Below are 24,585 nucleotides of genomic sequence, written 5' to 3' on the forward strand. Positions count from 1 at the left end.
GTAGTGGATCTGTAGGTACTTTTTTCTAATAACTCTTATGTTATTTCCTTAAACGTTTTTAACATACCTGGACTTGGGAATATTCATTCATTTCCTTTTTATACTGAGGCTAAATCATAAGCTCACTGTTGCCTTCTCATTTATTTGCTTAATGATTGTATGATTTAATCAAGGCCATAATTTTCTGTTGTTTGTTTTGCTGCGCCATGCAGCTTGTGGGATCTTAGTTCCCCAACCAGGGATTGAACCCGGGCCCTCAGCAGTGAAATCCTGGAGTCCTAACCACTGGACGGCCAGGGAATTCTCTCAAGGCCATAATTTAACTGTTCACCTCCTGTTGGGCAGTTGGATTGCTTTCAAATTTTCCCTAACATACTGAAGTGAACATCTTCCTTAGCATGATTTATTTCTTTGGGATAATTTTCCAAAGTGGGATTTCTAGAACTGAACATTTCTTGGATCCTTGAAACCTGTGTTCAAACTGCTTTCCCTGAAAGCCCCCCAGCTTGCTGTTCCTCCGACAGGACCTAAGTAGTACTTGCATGGCTCTGAGGTGGTCTGACCGGCTGTGACGTAACACAGGTTGCTGCAGGCACACCTGTGTGTACCTGTACATATGAAGTCTTGGGTTATCAGTCCAGTTTCCTAACCAGTGACCTGAGGCCTCACTTCCCAAGGACCTGGCCCCAGCCTCACTCCTGTCACCCGAATGCCCATCTCTGGCCCTAGAACTACTTCTGAGCAGCCTTGCGCCAGAGGCTTGTTGGCACCATCTGCTTCACAGGCCCCCAAAATGCAAAGGGAAGGGTTGGTTACTAGATCTTAGGGTAGGGAGGAGGATGACCTTGGCCTTGGCCCTAGAAGGCAAGGTGTGGGTTTAGCTGTTTCGTGCAGATGGTGCCGACTGCCAGTTTTTCTCAACAGCTGCCCGGTGCTGCAGTCCACCACTCAGCAATTACAGGATCTCAAGCCTCGTGACTGTCAGTCTAGCACAAAAGCACATTTGGTAGACAAGTCAACAATCCACAGTCTGCCTTAGCCCTGGAAAAATGATCCCAGGGACTTGGGATAATATAGTAAAATACCATGTTAAATTTGCTATATAAATAGGCTGAAAATTTTGCCATTATCATAAAACACCTGGATGCCAGATAAATTCTAATGAATTGACTTTTTTTGCTGAGGTCACAGATGAGAAAGTTTAGGAAATCCCCAAGGGACAAAAAAAAAAGTAAGCCGAAACCACAAAGGTAGTTGGGTACAGTAGAGGAAAACTGCTGTTTGGGGGCAAAAGAAATTCCAAGAAGTCAAGAGCTGGAGGGATTAACTGCCTCTAGGGGGACCTGTGGCACTAAGCTTTGAGCCTGTACAAAATAGAGAAACAAAACGGGGACCTCTCCATAAAGCCAGGGCACTGGCTTTGGCCTCAGTGAAAAGGCAAGCAGGGAAAATTGACCTGTCTGCAAAGGGAACTGAGCAGAGAACATCTCTCTGGCCCTGCTGGAAGAAAGAGAAAACCTGACCAGAGACTACTTTATGTCTGCTGTCTCCTGGAGCTGAGGTTCAGATTCTCATTACTCCAGAGGTCAAAGAATCCCTGGACTGAGAAATTAAGATGATTCCAGGCTCGTATCTCCTGGTATCGGGCAGAAGCAAAAATGCAAATCCTCCAGAGAAAAATATTATAATCATATTATTACATATCAACCAAGTATAAATTGTCCAAGATAGTTACTAAAGTTCATGTCCAAGCAAATGAGCCACTATGAGCAACAGTCAGCAGGAACAAAAAATTAACTCAGCTCTCATCAACTCAGGTTTGACCCACAGCCGCCCAGGAGAAGAGGCTGCCCCAGCAGTGCCCAGGCTCTCCCGGCAGGTGCGATGCTTCAGCAGATCTGTGCTCAGGCCATTCATCAAGCCTGTGAGGCCACCATCAAACCTGTGTTCAGATATATGGTATCAAAGGTCGCTATGCCACAGCTCTTTATTCTGCTGCATCTAAACAGAATAAACTGGAGCAAGTAGCAAAAGAATTGTTGAGAGTAGCGCAAATCTTGAAGGAACCTGAAATGGCTGCTTCCATTATGAATCCCTATGTAAAGTGTTACATTGAGGTGAAAAGCCTAAATGACGTGACAGCAAAAGAGAAGTTTTCTCAGGACTTCCCTGGCGGTTCAGTGGTTAGAACTCCACGCTTTCACTGCCAAGGAACTGGGTTCGATCCCTGGTCGGGGAACTCAGATCTCCAAAGCCGTACACGGCACAGCCAAAAAAAAAAAAGGTTTTCTCCCCTCACATCCGGTTGGATCAATTTGCTTGCTGAAAATGGTTGCTTGAACAATACCCCTGGAGCCATAGTTCTGACTTTTCTACTATGATGAGTGTCCAGAGTGGAGAAGTACCTTGCAGTCACCACTGTACTTCCTTTAGATGAAGCCACTCTTGCTGAATTAAAAACGGCCCTGAAGAGCTTTCTAAGTAAAGGCCAAGTGTTGAAACTGGAAGTTAAGATTGAGCCATTAATCATGGGTGGAATGATTGTCCGTACTGGAGAGAACTATGTCTTCAAAAACCAAGATTCAGAAGCTGAGCAAAGCAATGCAGATTTTCTAAGTGTTGCTTTTCTGTCAGTGAAAATTCTTAAACTTGGAGCAATAATAAAATGCTTCCCGAACAGGAAAAAAAATTTGATTTAGACCCCTGGGACTTCAATACTGTTATTATCAGACACAGAATATAAAATAACTATGAAACCTCTAAAAGTGCTGGAAAAAAATTAGCAAAAAGTAAGAGACTAAGGCAGATTTGAAGATAGAATTCTGGAAATTACAATCATTGAAATAGTGCACTATTGAATGGCAGATTAGATGAATCAAAATGAGTGAAGCATTACTGTATGAGAAGGAGATGGAAAAAAAAAAGAGTTGTTCCTTTTGGAAGGCAGTTTTCGAGGGAAGAGCCCTTTCAAATTTTACCAAGAAGGCAGTCAAAAAACTTACTGACTCAGTATAAAGGGAAATAATTGGCCTGAGATGATACAGTCTCAGAATGATACATGCATCGATCTGAACTCATCCTGCCCGTCTGTGCTTGTTTCTGCTGCTGGAATTTCAAGGTAGTGAGTTGGATGTATCCCGTCCTCCACATCCGCTCTCCCAAGACCATCGGGGAACCAGCAACAAACCACCCCCCATTCTCCAGGGCGGCTTCATTGCCTGGTGCCAGGCGCCCTCTTGTGGACAGAATCAGACCTGCTACCTCTGCTGCCTCCATCCACAAGCCAGATTCCCATCCAGAGTGTACACCCCAGCACCTTTTGCCTTCCCCTTTGCACCAGCCTTTTCTGAGGCTGCCTATCTGCCCCATGAATTCAACTGACTTTCTCTGGGTGCCTCCTAGGGAGTTGCAGAAATGATGAGTACTCAGCACCCGCACCACCTACCTTCCAAGGGCTGAGCTCTGAAAAGCCCACATCAGATCCACCCTCCACCTCGTGCTGTGCTTCCATGGCTCTTCTTGCTGCCCTGTCTGCCATCCTGCAGCCCCAGGGCTTGGCCTCACTCCCTCCTTTGTTAAAGCTGCCACCGTCCTCCAGCGTTTCCATTACCAGAGGATGCCTGAAATTTTACTCAGCGATGTTCACGTTTGACGGCAAGTAGCTCTTGGTACCAGACAGCAGTAGATCCAGTTGTGTGATTCAGAGCAAGCACTTGCTTGCTGAGCTTCTGGTTCTTCATGTGTAAATTGGGGATGCTAATGGTGCCTACACCACTGGGCTGTTCTGAGGTGAAATGTGATCATCTGGGAGTCACCCTTAGCATAGGGCTTAGCACCCAGGAAGCCCCTGTAAACAGAGGCTGCTGTCACAACCTGCTTTTCTTTCTCTCTGCCAATATGTGATGTCCTTGAGGACTCACCTTTGTCCCAGCATCCCGCTGGGAACCTGATGCCTTCCTCAAGTAGTATTTGTTTTGAGAATAACTTTTTTTTTTTTTTTGGCCACACGGCGTGGTATGAGGGACCTTAGCTCCCCGACCAGGGACCGAACCCATGCCCCCTGCAGTGGGAGCGCAGAGTCCTAACCACCAGACCGCCAGGGAATTCCTGAGAATAACTTCTTGAAGGCCTTTTGTTTCGACCCATCAGGGTCTGTGTTAAGGGGATTTGGTGTGCATATTTCTCTCTGAGAGCTGGAGGGCAGTGGCAGCCACCTAGACTGTTGCCGTCTCTCCAGCACCTGGCCTGGCACTGACCCAGTCCCTAGGACAGGTTTTGATGTATGCAGGTGAGTCACCAGCACAGGTGGGAGGAAGGCGAGGAGGCAGGTGCAGGGAATGGGTGAAGGGGTAGAGGTGGCAGCTGGCAGAAGGAGTCAGGATCTCCCAGCTTCAGTACTCTGCCTGTCCTTGACCTGGGTGCTGTCACCAGCCCTGGACATTTTGCCATCCCCGGCACCTGCCACAAAGCAGGTGCCCAGTGGTTGTTTTCTTGTTTTTTTTTTTTTTTTTGGATTTATTTATTTTTGGCTGCGTCGGATCTTCATTGCTGCATGCGGGCTTCCTCTAGTTGTGGCGAGCGGGGGCTACTCTTCGTTGCAGTGCGCAGGCTCCTCATTGCGGTGGCTTCTCTTGTTGCGGAGCATAGGCTCTAGGCACATGGTCAGTAGTTGTGGCTCACAGGCTCTAGAGCGCAGGCTCAGTAGTTGTGGCGCACGGGCTTAGTTGCCCCGCGGCACGTGGGATCTTCCCTGACCAGGGCTCGAACCCATGTCCCCAGCATTGGCAGGCAGATTCTTAACCACTGTGCCACCAGGGAAGTCCTAAGGAGGCAATTCTAGAGTGGATGGGGTAGAGGATGCGAGGGAACAAAGTTCTAAAGGGGAGTTGCAAACCTAGGGACTGAGGTTGCAAATAGCCCAGCTCAGCTGGATTGTTTTAGGGGGATGAGGCTGCACATAATGTGAGTGGGTATTGATTGCTAAGGGCCTTGAATGCCAAGTCAAGAAATCAAACTTGACCTTGGTGCTAAAGGTAGGGGGGTGCCATTGAAGGGTCTTAGCCAGAGGAGTACGGTCACCACGTGATGTTTTGAAAACCCCTTCTTTCTGTTCCTTTATGGGGAATGGACTGTTGCGGGGTGGAGTACAGAAGGGAAGCCCAGTGAAGAGGCTGCCATAGTCTTTCAGGCCAGAGATGATGGTGGCCAAGACCTGGGAGCCTGGGGGGATATCAGCATGGAAATGAATGTGGGCTTGCAAGAGATAGGTAGACACACCTAAAGACCTGGGGCCCTCAGTACCCCCATAGCCCCAGCTCAGAACTTTGTTCTCCCTGTAGCTGTAACTCCAGGCTCCTGTCTGCAGTCCAGCTCCACACCTGCCCACAGCACTCCCCTGTCTGGCAACCCCCTGCCTCCCCATTACCTGCAAGACATCATTCGAACTCCCTCTGGCCTGGCCTCCCCACTCACCTCCAATCCCTTACACTCTGCAGTTCCTCCTTCTGCTCCCTTTGTCTGCAACATTCTCCCTGCTTGTCTGCCCCTCACATCTGTCTGGAGACTGCTACACTATTCTTTCACAGCTCAAACCCAACATCACCATCTCCAAGAGGCCTTCCCCAACCCTGTAGGACTGACACTCTCCCCTCCACATGCAGGACCCTCCCTGGCACCTCCAAGCTTTCAGCAAGGAAGGGAAGATGCAGCCCATCTTAAAAAAAAACAAAAAACAAAAAACCGTTAACTTTCAGAACACCCTTGCAGGGTGAGATGAGACAGGCAAAGGGTGGCACCCACTTAAGAGGTGTCAGCTTGGGCTTCCCTGGTGGCGGCAGTGGTTGAGAGTCCACCTGCCGATGCAGGGGACATGGGTTCGTGCCCCGGTCTGGGAAGATCCCACATGCCGTGGAGCGGCTGGGCCCGTGAGCCATGGCCGCTGAGCCCGCGCGTCCGGAGCCTGTGCTCCGCAACGGGAGAGGCCACAACAGTGAGAGGCCCGCGTACCGCAAAAAAAACAAAGATGTGTCAGCTTGAGCTTAAGAATTTCAGCATCTTTGTTCAAAGAAGGCAACGGGAAGTTTTTTAGTTTTGAGGGTTTGCTGTTGGTACTGTTTTCATAAAGGAAACAGAACGGAAGGAATTAGAACACAGGACAGAAAGCAGGATTATTTCCTCCTGGATGGCCTTCTTCTCTAGCAAAGACATACTGACACCTCCTCCAGCTGCCCAGACCTGAGAGACTCAGGTGCCGGCAGCACTTTCTAGGAACTGCCGGGACTCTAGGAAGTGGGGTGCAGCCTGGTGCAGTGCTGGCCGAGGAGCCCCCAGGGACCCCCGTGCTGGTTCTCTGGCCTGGGTGGCTAGGCCAGTGGGAGCAGCTCTGTCTGTCCCTGCCAAGTCTGAACTCCTACAGGGGTCACTGGGGGGAAACCTCCCAAACTAGGACATCTACCCTGAGCTGCCTTCCTGGCCAAGCCTCAGGGCCCAGCCACGACCTGGCGCCACCAGGGCAGTCAAGCACATTGGGGAAATGTCACTCAGCCCACGGGCCAGTCACCCCTTAAAACCTACCACAGCTTCCTCAAGACCAAGTGCCTTTGAGGCCCTGCTGCCTCCCCGCCTTGGCCTCAGCCCGCCTCTGGGCTTCCTTCAGTTCTGAGGCAAGCTCTCCTCCCGCTCAGAGCCTGAACCTGTGCATTTTCTGCCTAAAAACTCCTGACCCCAACACCCTCCAGACGAGGTCAGAGGCCAGCCTCTGCTCTTGTGCCACGTGCCTCCCCTTTAGAGCCCGCATCCTGTGTAGCCACCTCTCGCCTCCCTCCGTGTTGGTCACCTCCCTCCATGCCCTAAGTCCCTTCCGCCAGGATGGCTCACAGGAGGCTCCACCAGTAGCTGGCAGCACCGACTCAGCCATTGTTCTCCTGGAACTGCCCTATGGCTCTGTCAGGTGGTAGGGGTGGTGACAAATCCAGCCTGGAAGGGCGGGGGAGGTTCTGTCTGGGGACAGGTCTTCTCACAGGGATCGGCCATGCTGTTTGGGACCCTGAGAGGGCTCTGTGGCCCGTCCCCAGCTCCATGCCACACCCTGTTGGCAAACGAAGGGGGGGTGAAGCTAGAACCCCCAGGATTTGGGGTGGATTAAGGCAGAGCCCATGTCCATTCTCCCTTCCCAGGAACGACCCTAGAACCAGGGTTTGTGGGGTGAGAGGGTCCTGAATTGAGGAAACCTGGATTGGCCGTGATTAAGTTCCCACTATCAGCAGGAATGGGGGCCTGGCCTTCTTGCCAAGGGAGAGAGAGGACACGATGCCAGAGGTGACTACTGCCTTTATTGCCTCTGGGCTGGGGTCCTGGGCTGGGGTTCAGAGGTATCTGGGGGCAGCAGGTGACTCTGGAGCCAAATTATTGCTACTTAGCAAGGTCACCTTGGGGCTTCCCATAGTGCCCTTAGTATGGGTGGGCATGAGCATGCAAATGATATGCAAATGACATGCAAACCAACCCAGGATCCTGCAGAGGGCTCTGGTGCAGCCGCAGGTGCTGAAAGAGTCAGGAGCCTGCCAGCCCAGGAGGGTGATGGGGACACCCAGGTCCTTGCAGACTGCAGACTGATCCAGCCCAGCCTCGGGGGGCGAGGTTCGGGGGTATGGACAGTCCCTGAGCATCAGCCCTGGTTCTGCTGCTGGCTGGGGAAGAGCAGAAGCCTGGCCCCGAGATAGCAAGAAGAAAGCAGGCACCCACTAGGTAGCCAGACAGCCCAAGGCCCACTCAGAGAGGGAAGGGACCTGCCCTGGGTCACACAGCAAGGCAGGGGCAGAGGGGACCAGAATCCAGGCTCCTGAGCTAGACAGATGCCAGAGTGCCTCAGAGGCCAAAGCTATGAGCAATAAAATACACTGTTAAAGAAAGAAATACACAGCAAGCAGCCCAGTCTCTGATCCCCGGGCTGAGAGATTCTCCGCCAGCTGGCTCTGGGAGGGGAGGCCTCTGAGAGCCAGGCCCCAGGTATAGGAGGTGGCAGCGTCCTTGGTCTTGAGCTGAGCTGACCAGTCCAGAAGCTCCAGAAGGAGGCAGGCAGGGCTCCAGCGTCCTTGGCTTATGCAGGTCAGGCTCAGTTATTATTCATAATCCACCAGGATGCTGAGGGTCAGAGGTGGGGAGTCAGAGGCCATCAGGTGCCCACTGCCCTTCCCCCCAGTTCCCAAGGCTGTGGAGAGGGTTGGAGCTGAAGCCCACCTGGGAAGAACACAGTGGTGAGGGTGTCTGGAGCCTGCAGGTGGTCAATGAGGATGCGCTGGAAGGCCTTACTGCAGGTGGACTGCTGGTGCCTGGGGAGGGCCGCAGGTGGACCAAGGCTGGAGCTGGTCCCCAAGGATCAGGACCACATGGTTAAAAGCTCCCCACTCCCACCCAGTCCTGCTGCCTGGTTTCAGATCTGAGTCCTTCCTCGTAGTGGCTCTGAGCCTCAGTTTTCTCCTCTGTGAAATGGGGACAATAGTGTCCACTTCACTGGGATACTGGGAGGATTACATGAAATAACACACAAGGCGTGTGGCATAGGCCCTATGCCATAGGGTGTGGCACAGTGGTAAAGGTGTGTATTCATTGTGCACCTACCTTGTACCTGGCACTGTGTTCAGTTCTTTACATGTCATCTCATTTAGGTGATAAGAGGATGGAACTATGATCACTCCCATTTTGAAAAGGAGGCCACTGGGGCTCAGAGGGGTAACTCTCCTGAGGTCACACAGCCAGTGAATAGGAGAGGATGATTTGAACCCAGGCTTGACTCACTCCAGGGCACATACTCAATAAACATTAGCTGTTAGACCACCACTCATACCTTCTCCAGGAGGCCTCATCCTGCCAGAACTCGTACAGGGTGAAGGAGGCACTGTCCAGCATCTTCTGGGCAGACACACTGCAGGGCCAAAGAGACGGCCAGGCCAGGCCTGGGCTGCCACCACCTCTGCCCACCTAGCCAGGGGTGTCTAACGAGAGCCCTGGCCTGGGACGCTCAGTCCCAGCATTCCTCGTGCTCACCCCCCACCCCGACCTTGGCCGGCCCACCACCCGGCTGAGGACTCACTGCAGGCAATGGCTCTGGGCCCCTGTGAAGTCCACGTAGCAGCACAGGGCATGGTGGAAGTCCTGCAGGGCTTCCTCTGCCACCTGCACCTGCCTTTGGGCCACGAGGATGTGCTGGTAAGAGAGGCAGCCTGGTCAGCTGGGGTGCGGTAGGGCAGGGCATGGGGTGAGGGACTGCTGTGGCCTCCAGGACGACCCCACCCTTCTTGTCCTGCACCAGACCCAGCCAGCCCTGAGGTCGGGCTCCTGCCCCAGCCTGGCCCCCAGCTTCCCTGACTTCATCCCCTCTTCCCATCACCAAGGTTGCTGCCTCGATCCAGCCACTGCCCCACTCTCCTGCTGTGTGGCACCCCTTCCTCCTGCCCGCGTTAGCCTCTGCCCACACTGCTCCAGACCCAGCTTTCAGAACTGTAGACAAGGGACACTGACGCCCATGGAAGGACAGAGTTCTGCAGGGTCACAGAGCAAAGGGCCAGAACCCAGCACCTGCCTGCCAGGCCCAGGGGACAAGGGCTGGGTCAAGCCTGGAGAAGGGGGCATATGTACAAGACAGAGGCTGGGGGCAGCTGGCCGTGAACCTCCTCACTTCATGATCTCCTCCCGAACTCCCACACCCAGCTGCCTGCCCCTCTCACACACTCACCGAGTTGGGCCCCGTGGTAAACTCCTCTTCGTGCAGGGGTTCCAGCCGGGGGGCCTGTGAGGGACGCAGAGCGTGGGCCAGGTCCCTGGCGTGTGCCTGGCTTGGGTGGATTCCCAAAAGGTCCACAGGCACGGGGCACTGGCCACACGGCCACTCACCTTGCATTCCAGCTGGTCGATGAGCTCCTGGAGACGGTTGATCTGGAGCCGCCAGTGCATCTCAGCCTCTGAGCTCTGCCCTGGGGGTCAGGCACGGGCCCCCTCAGGCTGGGGGCTTCTTGGGATGAATTGAGGGAAAGTGGAGGAGCAAACACTGGGGCCCTGGGGGATGCCGTGCCCTCCCATCCCACCGCAGGCACACCCACCTGTGTCAGAGGAGCCAGGAGACCAGGTGGGTGACCGACTGACACTCCGCAGGGCCCTGCGCCCTGCCCGCCGGCTGCCTCGGGGCCTGCTCTGCACCTCCACCCTCTCTTCATCTGACCTGAGGGGAGTGGAGGGTCAGCCCACTGCTCCCAGACTCACGGGGCCAAGCTCTGGGGCCCCAGCACGGGCCTGGGTGGGTAAGACAGGCTTCCCGGGACACTGAGGCCCAGCCTCAAAGCCAGCCACCCCTGCTCACCCCTCTTGGCCTCCCTGCCTAAGAACAAGAATTTGGGCTCCAGGATGCTAGAACATGGAACATGATAAAAGCTGAGGGCCTTGACACATGGAGATAAGGGGCATTCATGAACCGGACCCGCAGGTGGGCAGAGCTCCTCACACACCGTGGGCCGTGGGCCTGGGCCTCCAGGGTATCTGACGCCCCCTCCAGCGAGCTCTGCAGGGCTTGGAGCTGGCTCACCGTCTCCCGCAATAGGAAGCGTGTCACAAACTGGTCCACCTTGGAGGCCCGCTCATACTCCTGGGGGCAGAGGGGGCGTGGTCAGCATCTCCTGGCTCCAAGCATGTACTTCTGAATGGGGAGCTGCCCCCTGCGCCCCACCCCCTGCTCACCAGAGCAACAGTGGCAGCCTAAAGAGCAGAGGACATGCAGACCTGGCATAAGCAGAAAGGCACTGGGACTCGGTGGGGAGCAGACCCCGGACCCCCTCCTTGTCTGGGCCTGGCCTGTCTTACTGGGAGGTATGAGGCCAGCTCACAGAGAAGCATCTGCCATTGTCTGGCCCTCAAGGCCCTTTCCCTGGTGGGGCTCCCACCTTCAGCCAGTGAGGCCGCAGGCACAGCTAGACTGGGCTGGGTCGGGTGGGGCAGGGCAATTTTGACCCACGAGGCAAAATGACAGTGTGATATGGTGCCATACTCACCAGCTGGCCCCAAACTCACAGGCTTAGTATTCATTCATTCATCCATTCATTCATTCACTCATCCATGCAACAAACATTTACTGAGCACCTCTTACTAGGAGCTGCAGATACAAGACAGCAGGTCGCTGGCCTCACACACACACACCAGCACTGATCCCCGTCTACACTGCCATTTCCCCCCAGCCCTTGCCAAGGCAGGCAGAGACAGGGAGGACCACCATGTGCCAGGCCCTGTGCTGCCCACCTGGAACGCTCAGAGACTCCCCAGCTACCTTCATCTCCTTGTGCCTCAGTTTCCTCACCTATAAAACAGGGATGGTAATAACCATCTCGCTGAGCTGTTGAGAGGCTCCAGTGAGTTATCGCCTACCTAGGGCTCAGCCTAGTACCTGGCACATAAGTTCTCAATAAAGAACTGCCATTGTTTTCATTGTCAAACATAATTCTAACAAGAAACGTGCCCACTCCACCTACACACACAGTACAGGGTGGGAGTCCTGGGGAGCTGTGGTGGCCCCTCCACAAGGGGCTCCAGAGGCACCCTACATCAAGGGATTCGTCTTCTGCCCATAACCTGCCTCAATTCAGCCGTCAGATGGGCAGGGACAGAGGTGGGGCCGGGACCTCTCATTCTCAGACAGGCCAGGGTTTCTCCAAGTCTGATCTCTAGACTTCCTGGCCGTTCTTTGAGCTTCCCGAAATCCTTCCAATAAATTCCCTTGCTGGTGCTTAAGATGACTGATCAGTTTCTGTTGTTTACAACCAAAGAACCTGGCTGACACAAGCACCCATTCTGCGTCAGGCCCTGTTTCTAAGCAGAGTTTCATTTAATCCTCGTAATAATTTACAGGAAACATAATTGACCCCATTTTGCATATGAAGACTGAAGCCCACGGAAGTTGATTACCTCGGCCAAGGTCACACAACTAGTTAGCGGCAGAGTCAGAATTCAAACCCAGGTCACAGAAATTCCTCTCCTCACCACTAAGCACCTTACAAGCATCGCCTCACTTATGGTCATTAGCCCAGTTTTACAGCTGAGAAACCAAGGCCAGAAGTCACAGACAGAGTAAATGGAGCCGAGCTTGGCCCGTGTGTTCTGGGAGGAGCAGCTCGGAGCCCGGAGCTGGTAAGGTTGACCCATGAGGTCACAATGTGGCCTCTCTGGGACAGAGCCTGGGCAGGGACCCCCAGCCAGAGAGAGGGCAGGGCAGGGCAGAGGCAGCATGGGCCGGGCCCCCCCAGTGGTGACCAGCCCTGCCATGGGAAACAACAGGTCCCACAAGAGGACCAAAGTGCCCAAGCAGGCCCGCAAGGAGAGGCCACCTGACATGGACAAGGCCTGGCGGAAACAGCAGTTCTTCAACCACCTCAAGTGGAAGAAGCCGAGTGTGAGTCCCAGGGGGGCAAGGGGCAGATGGAGTTCAGGGGACCTGGACAGGTGGACAGGAGGGGATGCTGAGACTCTAGGCCTTGTGGGGCATGGAAGGGGTTAGAGAACCCCTTCTGAGGATGAGGATCCCAGGAACCCTCGTGGGTGTGGATGGGGTCCTAATAACCCGGAAGGGAGAGCAGGTATTCCAGAAACCAGGTGGATGAGACTTGAGAGCCTAGGAGGGGGAGCAGGAGGGGATTCTCCCAACGGTGGACAGATGGGTGGAGGTCCTGGCATGGCGAATCAGCCCTAGCTGGTGCCACTGGGGCTATGGGCACAGGGAGTTCCCTTATGCCCCCTTTCCATTCCCCCTCCTCAAGTGGGCAGAGGCCCTGGACCGGGGCCGGGGTGGGTGAGGGTCTCAGCATCGAGGCTGGGAGGGCAGGCAGCGTATTTCATAAACGTGACCGGAGTGAGGTCTCAGGAGGTCAGCCTGGCAGGGGCGGGGGTGAGGGTTTCCAGGGGCGAGGCAGGATCCCGGGCGAGGGGGGCAGGGTGCCTGCCTCCCCCACCTCCCCCTGCCCGGGCTGGGAGGATGGCAGGAGTCCCGGAAACGTAGAGGGGGCAGGGTCCTGGGAGATAGAACCCGGGTGGGTGAGGGTCCCCGAAAGGAAGGTGGGGGGGTGCTCTTTCCCCTCACGCCCCTGCCCCACCCCCAGACCAAGATCGTGCTGCTTTTCCGCCTGGATAAGCGGCAGCAGCTAGCCGAGGCGACGGCGGGCCCCGGCGCGCGGCCCGGGCGGCCGGGTGAGGACGCGGCGGGCGCCCCCTTGGGCTCCCAGGCGGCGGCGCCCACGTTGCAAGGTGCGGGCGACGGCGCTGAGCGGCGCGAGAGCGCGCGTGGGCGCGAAACGAAGACGATCCTAGTCAAGCTGCTGCTGCGGCTGCTGGACGCACGGCTGCAGCAGGAGGAGCGCCGCGTGGCGGGCGGGCCCGCGGGCGGGCCCGGCGTGGGGGGCGGGGCCAAGGCCGCGCATGGCTGGCGGCGGCTTGTCGCCCGTCTCCTGACGGAGAGCAAGGCTGGCCGCTACGCCTACCCTGCCTAGGAGCAGCCGAGCAAGCGGCGCCGCTGCCCTCGCCCGCGGCACTGAGTGCCTGGCCCGGACCTCCGGACCCCAGTCCATACCAATAAAGAGCGCATAGCAACCCTGGCGCCTGTAGCCCTCCCTGTCTGAGGCATCGGGGCGTAGAGTTGGGGTGGGGGAAACTGAGGCCCTGAGCGAGACAGGGGAGAACAGGCGTATTGAAGGCAGAGCCACAGCCATGGCCTGGAGCCAAGGCGGTTTTTGCTTCCTCCTTTCTTGTGACCCAAGAGTCAGAACCCCTATTCCGGCCTGGCGGGGCGGGGGGGGGGGTGTCACCGTGCCACAGTGGAGGGAGGCTGCTCCTCTCCCCTCCAGCTCCAGGCCCGGGTCAGATCCTGACGGCTCTGCAGGCCCAATGGAAGAGAGCTTGGGCAAACCCAGGCTTGGCCACGCTAGGAGGAGGGGCCTGCTTCCAGCAGAGGCCAGGCAGCTCCAAGAGTCTCCAGCACTCACAGGTCCTTCTTAAGCTGAGGGAAGGTCCCAGGCAAAAAGCCACCACCTTGGGGAAGAACTGTGACGGTCTCACGGTCAGCATAGTTTGAGGCTTAGACTCAACGTTCTGCCTGTGAGAGCACCCAGGAGGAGAGGCTGGGGTCCCTGGTCCTCTGCCCCTCACTCCTAACCCACTCTGCTTGGTAACCCTCAAGGCACCTCAGTGACTTGTCTCCCAAATTACCCTGTCCCATCCTCTTCCCCACATTGCAACCAAAGGCTTCTTCCAAACCACTGGTCTGTAGGGCAGTTCACGCTCCCGCTCATAAGCTCACACTGGTTCTCCGCTGTGCACAGGGAAACGCCCAAACTTATTACTGGGATGTACAGGTCCAGACCCCCAGCCTTGGTCTTCGCCTCTAGGGCTTCTTAGTGACTTCCACCCTCACCCCTGCTCTGGCCATATTGCCACTTGTGGTCTTCAATTCGAGGTTCACCTCCCTAATTCACCCACAAGAGGCCCTGCATGCTTTCTGTGGGCGGGACCCAGCTGCTTCTCTCTCTCCTGGGTCCCAAACCCAGCTCCGGACCCTATCCCCTCCAGCCCTGCCAAACCTGCAGCCTGCATTCCACTGGAGACCAACATCAGAATGCCCCCTTTGGGGGCAGATGCATCAGGGGTGAAGGTCCCAGTTCACTAAAACCACAGGCACAGCTTCTGCTGAAGATACACTTTTGTCAGTGTCAACACCACATCACCTGCATCAGGCTGGAGGCTGTACTACCCATAGCATCTCCCCTGCTGCTTTGTGAGAACTGACCCTTTCCTACCATCCACATGGTTACAATCAGGGTAACCACGTTCCTCAATGTGGCCACACCTCCTGGCATAAGCAATTGGCCCAAGCTGGTCCTCTCAGCCCCTTCCCTAGGTCTGTAATTTAGGAGCTGTAGGAGACTATGTTTTCTACAGGAACGTGCACAGGCTGAAGCCAGTCTTGAGAATATAACCAGAACGCAGAGCCAGTGCACATCTTGGGTCCCCCACAGGCCGACAGTCAGGCCCTGATTCCAGTCTTTTCCTAAAACCTGATTTCACCCTTGCCTTGGTATCCATAAGACATACAAGACCCTTGTGATAAAAGTCCGTATTTTAGCTTAAGCTCACCGGAATGGGTCTTCAACTTGCATCCAGAATGGTCCTAAAGAGAATAAAGAGACTCTGCAGAGACAAGACGTGGACTATTTCCTGTGTGTGAGGACGACCGCCTTTCGGAGGAAGTAACTGAGCCCAGAGAGAGATTAGGACTTGCTCAGTGCACAGTGAGTCAGCCTCAGAACTGAGTCTCAAACTCAAGTCCATGTTTGTAAGCCCCTGAAGGTAGGATCCCTTTGTGGGCTACCTGGGCCCTTGAAGGCTAAGCACACAGATCTTCAGGGTGGCTGGAGAGCCATGATTAAGAGCTTTCTCTTCAGCGTTGAGAGGGAAGGGGCCGCACATTTGGCCAGAGCACATCAGATAATCCGAAGTGGTTTGGGGAAGGAATCAAATTGGTTGGGCTGAGCGGCTGAGGCCAGACCCCTGGATGTCAAAATCACTGCCCTTGACCCTGTCCCAGGAGAGAGGATGGGTCTGAGATGTTTTCATCAGGGTAGAGGCTGCGAAAGCGCGGCAGGTGCTGAGAACTGAGGTCACAATGAGTCCAAGTTCTTTTCCTTCCTTCTCTGACCACCCCCTCCAAACTCCACGACCAGGAGCTACAATACTTGGGTCAAGCCCAGTTGAGAAGTGGACTCCTGGGTCCCCAAGGGGGATATATGTCAGGAAAACATTGCCGCAAGACCCCTTCATTCTCAGAGCTGCTCCTGGACGCTTCTCAATCTCTTAAAGCGACCCTCTCATCGTCCACCTCAGCAAGCGCTTACTTAGGGGGCGGAGCCGCACCACCCAGGCGAGTCCTCAGAGACGGGGTGGGGCCTTGAGCCAGAGGAGGACCAAGAGGGACTGAGCCAGAGCCCAGTTAGGGCGGAGACTGACGAACCAAAGGTCGGGCCTCAGGCCCAGGGGCGGAGCCAAGAGCTGAAAAGAGACCTCCACTCCGGCCAGAAGAGTGGGACTTCAGGACCAGAGGGCGGAGCCCAAGGAATGAGAGTGATAGTTCTCTGGCGCAGAAAGGCGGGGCCGTAGGCCCACGAAGCAGAGCCAAGAGCTGAAAGGCGGGCCACCATCAAGTCCAGCTGAGGCGGGGTTCTCACGCCGGGGGCGGAGCTTTGGGCTGAAGGGCGTGGCCGGCCCGAAGGTGGCGTCGCTGTCCGGGAGCCGCCGGGTCCGCCGGCTGCCCTCGCTGGGCCGCGTCGCGGTGGTGGTGGACCAGGGCTCGGGCTTCACCAAGGCGGGCTTCGCGGGCGAGGAGCAGCCGCGCCTGGTACTGAAGAGCTCCAGCCTGGTGCCCAGCTGGGACTGGCCCGTGCTGCCCGGCTGTGAGCTGGCGGGCGGCGTGGCGCGGGCGCACCCCATCAAGCACGGCGTGGTGGTGGACTGGGAGGCGCTGGAGGGGCTGTGGGAGCGCCTGCTGGTGGGCGGCCTGCGGGTGTGCCCAGAGCAGTGGCCGGTGCTGGTGAGCGACTCGCCGTCGGCTCCGCCCGCGGGCCGCGAGAGGGTGGCCGAGCTGCTGTTCGAGGCCCTGGCAGTGCCCGCGTGCCACATAGCCAGCACCGCGTTGCTGGCGCTCTGCTCTGTCGGCGCGTTCAGCGGGCTGGCCTTGGAGGCGGGCGCTGGCGTGTGCCACGCCACACCCATCTATGCGGGTCACTCGTGGCACGAGGCCACCTTCCGGCTGGACGTGGCAGGCAGTACTCTGTCGCGTTACCTGCGGGACCTGCTGGTGGCAGCCTGCCCCGATCAACGACTGCATGCCCTGCCCCGCAAGGTCATCACACAGCTCAAGAAGCGCTGCTGCTATGTGTCGCTGGACTTCGAGGGTGACCTCCGTAACCCTGCCCGCCACCGTCCTGTCAGTTTCTACTTAGGCAATGGGTGCTCTGTCTGCCTCAGCAGTGAGCGCTTCCGCTGCCCGGAACCTATCTTCCAGCCGGGTCTGCTAGGCCAGGCTGAGCCGGGACTGCCCACCCTGGCCTTCCGGGCACTGCAGAGGATGCCCACAACACTACGGACACGGCTGGCCAACACCGTGGTGGTGGCCGGTGGCTCCACGCTTTTCCCTGGCTTCACTGAGCGCCTGGAGATGGAGCTGGAAGCCCAGTGCCGGCGGCATGGTTATGGGGCACTGCAGCCTCGCCTGGTGGCCAAACCCGGGCGTGGCACAGCAGTGTGGACAGGCGGCTCCATGGTGGCCTCATTGCGTTCCTTCCAATGCCACTGGATGACCCGGGCCATGTACCAGGAATGTGGCTCCAGGCTGGTGCATGAAGTGTTCAACTGACTCATGTTGGACTGGGGGGTGGGGTGCAGAGGCAGACACCTGGCAGGCTGAGCTGCAGCTCTATCAGAGGCATTGAGTGCCAGATAAAAGGCTCAGTGATTGGAGCTGGCAGAGTCGTGTGGTGATGGGTCACCCTCTACCCCTTTCTGGGCCAGGAGGAGGTGGTCAGGACCCCTGGGGCCCTTACTTTGACCTGCAGTTTGAATCCCCACTAACCAGTGCCAGTTCAGAGAATGCCAGTCTAGGGGCCCACCCCCAGGGCCCTGTTTCCATGGCAACAAGGAAGGCGATGCCCCCACCTGTGTCCAGGCCACAGATATGGAAGTCATCATAACATACCAACCCCTCATCATATACCATTTGGATTCCCATCCCATGCCAGGCCCCAAGGGATGACTGTTTGAAAAACTACTAAATCCCATGTGAAAGCAACCAGAAGGGGAAGCCCTGTCCTCAGATGATCATCAACTTGCTGAGAGCCTCAAAGTGAGGTCAGGCACAATCCCAGGCCTGCTCACTGTTCCTTCCTCACCCCCTTAGGTGGAGACATTTCTTAAAAAGAACACAGAGGGAGGGGTGCCTTTTGGTGTTTTTAAAATACCATCCAAGGGCCTGGAGCCCGGGCCATGAGCACTGTTTATGCTTGTGCGCACGTGTCCATACACAGACACCAACACATGGGTGCACACACGCCTGCCTACTCACGCATGTCCTTAGGCTGCCCCCCAACCAAGCTCCACACACCAGTACGAGCGTCTGGATGTGTGTGAGCGTGCCCTCCCCCACAGCCCATCCCTGCTGGGAGCTGGCCTTCATACCCCACAACAGTTAGGTCTGGTCAATAATAAAAGCAGTAGCAGCAGCAGCTCCAGGTGTGACGTGGCTACTGCGTGCCAGGCAGAGGTCTCGGTGCTGGGAATAGAGTAGAGAACAAGACAGACAAAAATCCCTGCCTTCATTCTCGTTTAATTGTCACAACAAATGTCTGGAGGTAGGTTCTATTATCATGCCCAGTTTACAGATGAGGAAACTGAGGCCCAGAGAGGTAAAGATGCACAGCCAGAAAGTGGGAGCCGGGATTAGAACCCAGGCCTCTAGCTCCACAGCCCTGAGCCCAGTGGTGGAGGCTGCCACAGCACAGCAGACACCCCGTGCCCTCATTTTGGGCCACTCACCATCAGCCCCTCTACTCACCAGCTTGGTGGTGTCCATGGCAGTGAGCACTGCACAGTTCAGCGACTCCAGTGCAGCCAGCACAGGCCGATAGACGCCCAGGTGTTCAGAGAAGTAGTCTGAGGGCAGAGGAGGTGCTCAAAGGTTCCCGGACCCCCACGCCCCCATTTACAAGCTGGAATTCCCCAGCAGCCAACCAGGCCTCATACCCTGAGCCCAGCCGATCCTGTTCCATGGGACACCAGCAACAGCCTCTCATCACACCCACCTGCCCAGGGGTCCCGGGAGACAAGAGCTCCCATGGGCCTACTCACCACACAGTTTCTCCGTTTCCAAATTGCTACAGGGAAAAGAGAAGGCGCCCTTCAGACCCGCTGACTTGGGCCTGGTAAACCGGGACTTTGAAGCCAATGTTCCTCTCCTCTTCCTGCCCAGCTCAGGCCGACAAGGAGGCAACTTCTGACTCCACCCCAGGTTAAGTTGCTCAGTGGACAGAGAGGGGGAGCACGGGTACTATCAGCCCGCCAAACACTCCCTGAGGGCAAAATTTCAGTCCCACTCTCTGCCTCCAAAGGGGTTTCAGGCCGGGGAGGCAGATATGAACACAGGCCAGAGAGGAGTGGTTAGAGCTGGGAAGGGGGAGCCAGGTCCCAGGTCTGCGGAAATGCAGAGAAGGCATGGAGTATTACTTGGTAGGTCAGGGAGGGCTTCCTGGAGGAGGGGCTGCCTAAGTTAGGCCTTGAAGGAGAAGAAATCTGACTGGAGTATCTGGTGGTGGTTAGGTGGTAGCACTGCAGACAAAGGGTCCAGCCCAAGCCTGAGGACATGGGAGGACATGGGAGCCTAGGATTTATTCTAAGGAGATGGGGGGAAGGGGAGTAAGAGGGAGGGATAGCTGTGCATGTGTGTGCACCCGTGTGAGGAAGCAGGAGAGAAGGCAAGCAAACTCGCACTAAGGCCTATAGATGTGGAAGCACCTGCATCCATGGGTGGAAGCAGGCGGGGGCCAGCTGTCCCCAGGCATCCTCTGGTCCCTGCAGGAAGCAGGAGTTGGAAGAGGGGACACCTGTGGGCTGAACCATAGGTGGTGACTCAGGCCTGGCTATTTTGGGGTCCCAGCTGGAAGCAGTGTGATGAGCAAGGCTGGAGCCAGGGAGGGGGTAGGTGGGTGGGTAAAGTTGGCACTGAGCCCTGGCACCCCTCTCCCTCTGCCCCCCTCATCCTCCATAAGGAACCAAAGCAGCAGGAGACACAGTGGGGTTGGGACAGCCTGGCCTCACATCTACATGCGGTGCACACATCCCCCTTGAGTACTCACTCAGCGGGATGCCCATCAATACTGCTGAACAGCTCTCGCAGCTCCCCGGGGCTGAGAACCCCATCGGCAAAGTAATTCTGGAATTCTTCAAATGAGAGCTTACCATCATCTGGGCAGGGTGGGTGGACAGAGAGCCAAGTCAGTATCCCTGACCCTGGCTGAACCCCTGCCACAAGATCCAGGCCCACTGAAGGCTTTGCAGCATCTCACAAACACCCAGCCAAGTGGAATGGGATTCTGAGCTGATGGGAGGCCTGGCCATTGGGGACAAAAGGGCTGGGGCCCCCAGAGGTGCCCATTTAAAGCAACAGGGCCCACTTTGCAGGCACCCAAGGGACAGGGCAGTACACATGTGGCACTGGGTACGGACTCAATGTTTGCCAAATGAAGAAACAAATGAACAACAGCCTGGGTCACAGTCAGATCATGTCACTTGGAGGACTCGGGGCTGGCTCTCTGCCCCACATGCTGGCCAGTGTGGCTCCAGGGTGGAGGGGACCTCCGTGCTCTGGACCCAGGCCCTTCACAGAGAAGCCACAGGGAGTCAGATAAGAGCTTCCTAAGAGTGGAGCCCCTGTAAGTAGCAGCAGGCTGGCTCAGGAGGGAAAGCCCTCCCCATCCGCAGGGCACATGTAGCAGAGGCCGAGAGCGCTATCTGCGAGGTCTCTAAGCAGATGGGGTGGGGAGAGTGGAGCTGGGGGAGGGTCTGAACTTCCCCAGACAAGATGCCAGGATCCAAATGAGACCATGTGCCCTGATGAACCGGTTGGAACAAATGGTCTCCACCAATTTGAAGAGACCCAGGGAGAAGGGGCAAGGGGTGGGGACACAATCCTCTCTCAAGGAGGCTGAAACATAAACAGGTCTGAAGCCCCCAGATGAAAGTGAGGTCGAGGCTGACGGGCTGGCTCAGCTCGGACCCTCCACTGGCCAATCAAGGTACCGTGGGCTGCTCTGAGTCATCTATGCGCAGCAAGCTGCCTGCAGGGTCCCCTAACGGCTCCTGCTTTAGCTTTCAAGGTTTTGCCAGACCAGAGTCTGAGACTGCCCAGGACCCAGGGCAGGACGAGCTGATTCCCTGGGCCTAGCTTTATCCTGCCCAAGCCCTCCCTGTGTCCAGATGGTTGGTAATGTGGAAAGTTACTGAGCACTCTAAAAATCTAAGATAAAAGCCCCCACAGGGCCTCATCTCCATGACCACACCCTTCCAAGCCCCTCACACGGGAGCCTGGGGCCAAGCATCACATTAGACCTGGGCTCAAGGCCCACCACCTCAGGCAGCCTGCTTTACCTCCCTGGGCCCCTGCTCCTTTGTGTGTGAAAGGGGGTGAAGAATTCTCACCTAGCTTGCAGTTGTGAGGACAACATAAGGTCATATACGAGAAGTACCCCCCGGTGTGCCAGGGCACTGCATGAAAATAAGCCCCCACCTCCAGCCTCTGGCTAAGTTACATTTCCTCCACTCTCCATCCTGCCAAACTTGATTCAAAACAACACTTCCTCCGAGAAGGACACCTGGGTTCATTCTGCTGATTTGGGTCCTCTCAAGATTTTTCTCCATTCTAGACTGTGCCCCCAAACCACCAACCCTCCCCTGAGCCTCCCTGATGTCCGTCACCCATGCCCCCACTGTGGGACCCAGGGGAAACCACACTCACCATTCTTGTCTGCTCTGCGGAAAACCTAAAGGACAAAAGGGCATGGATGGGAGCTGTGAGCTGGGAGGCAAGTGGCTCCCACCCAACTCAACAGAGCCCCAGGTGGCTGGCCTGCCCCCTGCGTCTCCCTTCCTCCTGCCCAGCATGGTCCCAGCTCCCTGCCCAGCTCGGCCCTGCAGGAGCTTTTCCAGCAAGGTGAGCACAGGAAGAGCACACAATGGGCCCCACTGCTTGCTCACTTCTGCGGGCCTGGCCTCGTGGGGGGTGCTCCAAGCCAGCTCTCTGCACCTTCACCTCCCACACCCAGAGTCAGTCCCAAGTTCTGTCTGATGCATCAGCCCTCGAACGGTCCCAGCTTGAGGAAGGTGGGGAGATGGGCCAAGATGCGGCCTGAGTATCCTGGGCACCCATCCCAGACCTGAACCCCAACTCTGCTGTGTGGCTATGGTCTGTCCCAGACTCTGCCCACTCCGGGCTGTGTCTCTGTGAGCTTGTTGAAGACCCTGACATGCAGGTAGTGGCTAGTCCTTTCTTTGTGGGTGACTGTTTTCCCACTAGCACACAGGGGAGCAGCCCAGGGTTAACCCTTCCAGGGCTGGGGCTTCCTATGAGGCCAACTCAGTATGAGGGTCTTGGGCAGGCCTGTGTGCGTGCGTGCGTGCGTGTGTGTGTGTGTGTGTGTGTACGTGCAAGGGTGGACAGACTGTATTCATGGAGAAGCAGACAGGAAGGGCAACAGAGGCAACAAGAGCGGAGCAGAGTCAAGACTTGGTCCCTGTCTCCCCTAGGGACCAGAGACTCCCAGGTCACCCAAAGCAGCCCAGCAAATAGGACATCAGCAGGCCTGGCAAGGAGGGGCAGGCCAAAGCCTGGACATAGAGCCCCTATCAGCTCCAGGTCCTGAATACCTCTTCCCTCTGACTGTTTTCTTGGGTCAGTGAGGCTCAGGGATGAATGTAATCCCTAGCCAGAAGCCTGACTCAGAGAAGGTCTGCCACTGGCTCGGGGTCCACACAGCAGCCCAGCAGCCTGGAGACACACGGGGGTGAGAGTGGGGGAGGGGTGCTAAGCTGAGAATGAGGACACCTAGGGCCACACCCTAGTGTGCCCCTGCCTCCATGTGTGATCTCAGACATATCCCTAACCCTCCAGGCCTTGGTTTTTCCATCTGGGAAGTGGGAGGGTCAGGTCCCTTCCAGCTGGGAGGACTGTGGCCAAGTGCTGAGTCACTAGGGACAGTGGGGAGGGGGCAGGAGTACAGCCTTTCCCACTGGCAGGGACCTCTGGGAGTGGGGGCGTGAGAGGCACAGGATGGACTGAGGGCTGGGGTGAAAGGTGGGGAAGGGGCTCAGGGCAGTGACCGAGGTCGGGCCAGGCTGCTCCACGCTGGTGTCCATAGGGGCTGCAGGGCCACCTGCCAGTCAGGAGAGGGTGTACAGACCACAGAGAGTGACTGTGGGCAGCCCCGACCAACTGTGGGATCCTTGGGTTGGATCTAAGGGACTCTGGGTCAGCACCAGGTCAGGAGTCAGGGGACTGCTTCCTCTTCCAGGCCCCCCTGCCTGGGTCAACCTGGACCCGGGCTGCCATAAAGGGGCACTGTGACTGCTCCTGTGATCAAGGGTTGACAGCCCCCCCCCCCCGCAGCCAGACACATACATGGGGTTGTTCCGGGTTGGGGGGCAGGAGGGACAGTGACACTGAACCAGAGACAAGGAGAGATAAAGAGAGAAAGAATGAGAGACAGAATGGGACACAAAGGCTGAGAGATAAAGATAAGGGAGACACACGGAAACAGAGACAGCAGGGTCAGAGAGAGATAGTGAGAGAGGCAGAGACCCAGAGGCGGAGGCAGAGACCCAGAGGCAGCGGCAGGGTCCCCAACAGACCTGGAGGAAGAGAGACGGGCATAGAGACAGCGAAAAGCAGAGTGAGAGAGCCGCAGAGACGGGGGCAGTGAGAGACAGAGTCCAGGGAGACACAGGGAGAGATACGACAGAGACCTGGAGAGACACCGCGAGAGACACCACCCCCAGGGCCACAGCGCCGGCGCCCCCGGCCCGCTCCCCACTCACGTCTTGGAAGAGCGCGTGTCCTGCGGATCCGGCTGCCGGCGCGGGCGCGGGGGGTCGCGGGGGCTCCGGCGCAGGCGGCCGGATCAGGCACACAGTGAGCAGCCCCGCGCACGCCATGGCGCCGCCACCCGTTCGGCTCCGGCTCTATGCGGCTGCGGGCTCTGGACGCCACCGCCGCGGACTTCGGGGCACAGGAAGGGGGGGCGCCCGACGATCGGCGCCGGCGCGGAGGCTGAGGGCCCCGCCCCCCAAGGCTCCGCCCCCGCCCCCGCCCGGAGGGCCGCCGAGGCCCCCTCCCAGCCCGGCCCCTGCACTGGCCAGTCTGAGAGCTCGGCCCTACGCCAGTCCCTCTCCAGGCCCTCAGCTTCCCCGTCTGGAAAAGGGGAGCAAACTCCAGCCTTTAGGGCGGCAAGAGCCGCGCAATGAATTCCAACAACACCGTTCACCTCTGCGACTCCCCACCTCCCGGGGAGAAGCGGCCACTACGGAGTAAGGAGCCACCCAAGGGGTCATTTGCACCGGGTAAGGGCTGAGCGAATGACGGCCAGCGTGGAGTACTACACAGCCAGGAACAGAACGGGAGGGGCTGCGCTTGCCCACCGAGGGCAGGTCCCGCACCGTTATAGGGTCAACACAGCAAACGGAAGGAGCACAAGCGCGCCACCTGGTGGACAAAACCCGCAAGTGGCTTCGCCTGTGCGCGTCTGTATCTTCTGCAAAATGGGAGTAAGGGTAGACACATCGTACGGCTGTTTTGGGGGCTGACTGACAGTGAAGGGCTTAAAATAGGGACTGGCTCCGGGAAAGCCCACCTAAGGGTTTCCTAAATAGGTCCGTGTGGACCGTCTCCCAGTCACCCTCCCTTCCACTCTGAAGCTCTACTTGGGCTTCTCTTCCCCCTGGCTCTTCTGTTCTGGCCCCCTCTTC

At 57.0% G+C, this 24,585-nt stretch overlaps 3 protein-coding genes and 1 pseudogene across 5 annotated transcripts; 3 read left to right on the forward strand and 1 right to left on the reverse strand.

Annotated features, from left to right (window-relative positions):
* The first annotated feature begins 1,765 nt into the window (after positions 1–1,765).
* On the forward strand, positions 1,766–2,616 carry LOC309832760 (ATP synthase subunit O, mitochondrial-like; annotated as a pseudogene). Its single transcript has 2 exons — positions 1,766–2,152; positions 2,285–2,616. The product of its transcript is annotated as an ATP synthase subunit O, mitochondrial-like (transcript).
* Positions 2,617–8,113: 5,497 nt separating this feature from the next.
* NECAB3 (N-terminal EF-hand calcium binding protein 3) lies at positions 8,114–23,830 on the reverse strand (the record flags this gene model as incomplete). Of its 2 annotated transcripts, XM_082671566.1 has the most annotated exons (13): positions 23,659–23,830; positions 21,584–21,608; positions 19,926–20,034; positions 18,922–18,947; positions 18,629–18,726; positions 10,500–10,636; positions 10,098–10,216; positions 9,892–9,971; positions 9,734–9,787; positions 9,092–9,204; positions 8,846–8,923; positions 8,239–8,330; positions 8,114–8,142 (listed from the first exon to the last, which is right to left on the reverse strand). In XM_082671566.1, the coding sequence occupies exons 1-13, from the start codon at positions 23,773–23,775 to the stop codon at positions 8,114–8,116; spliced, it is 1,077 nt and encodes a 358-aa protein (XP_082527692.1). In that variant the 5' UTR covers positions 23,776–23,830. The 2 variants fall into 2 exon arrangements, with proteins under 2 accessions (XP_082527692.1, XP_082527693.1); XM_082671567.1 differs by lacking the exon at positions 9,734–9,787 and having other exon boundaries at positions 9,092–9,186.
* LOC309832219 (uncharacterized protein C20orf144) lies at positions 12,302–13,520 on the forward strand (the record flags this gene model as incomplete). Its single annotated transcript, XM_082669848.1, has 2 exons — positions 12,302–12,430; positions 13,134–13,520. The coding sequence occupies 2 exons, from the start codon at positions 12,302–12,304 to the stop codon at positions 13,518–13,520; spliced, it is 516 nt and encodes a 171-aa protein (XP_082525974.1).
* Positions 14,830–17,434, forward strand: ACTL10 (actin like 10; the record flags this gene model as incomplete). The annotated part of the gene is made up of 2 exons (XM_082669849.1): positions 14,830–14,844; positions 16,274–17,434. 2 exons carry the CDS (start codon positions 14,830–14,832, stop codon positions 17,432–17,434), a joined length of 1,176 nt encoding a protein of 391 aa, XP_082525975.1.
* Positions 23,831–24,585: the final 755 nt, after the last annotated feature.

The sequence above is a fragment of the Grampus griseus genome (genome assembly GCF_964374135.1).
Source record: "Grampus griseus genome assembly, chromosome: 14".
NCBI classification, from domain to species: domain Eukaryota; kingdom Metazoa; phylum Chordata; class Mammalia; order Artiodactyla; family Delphinidae; genus Grampus; species Grampus griseus.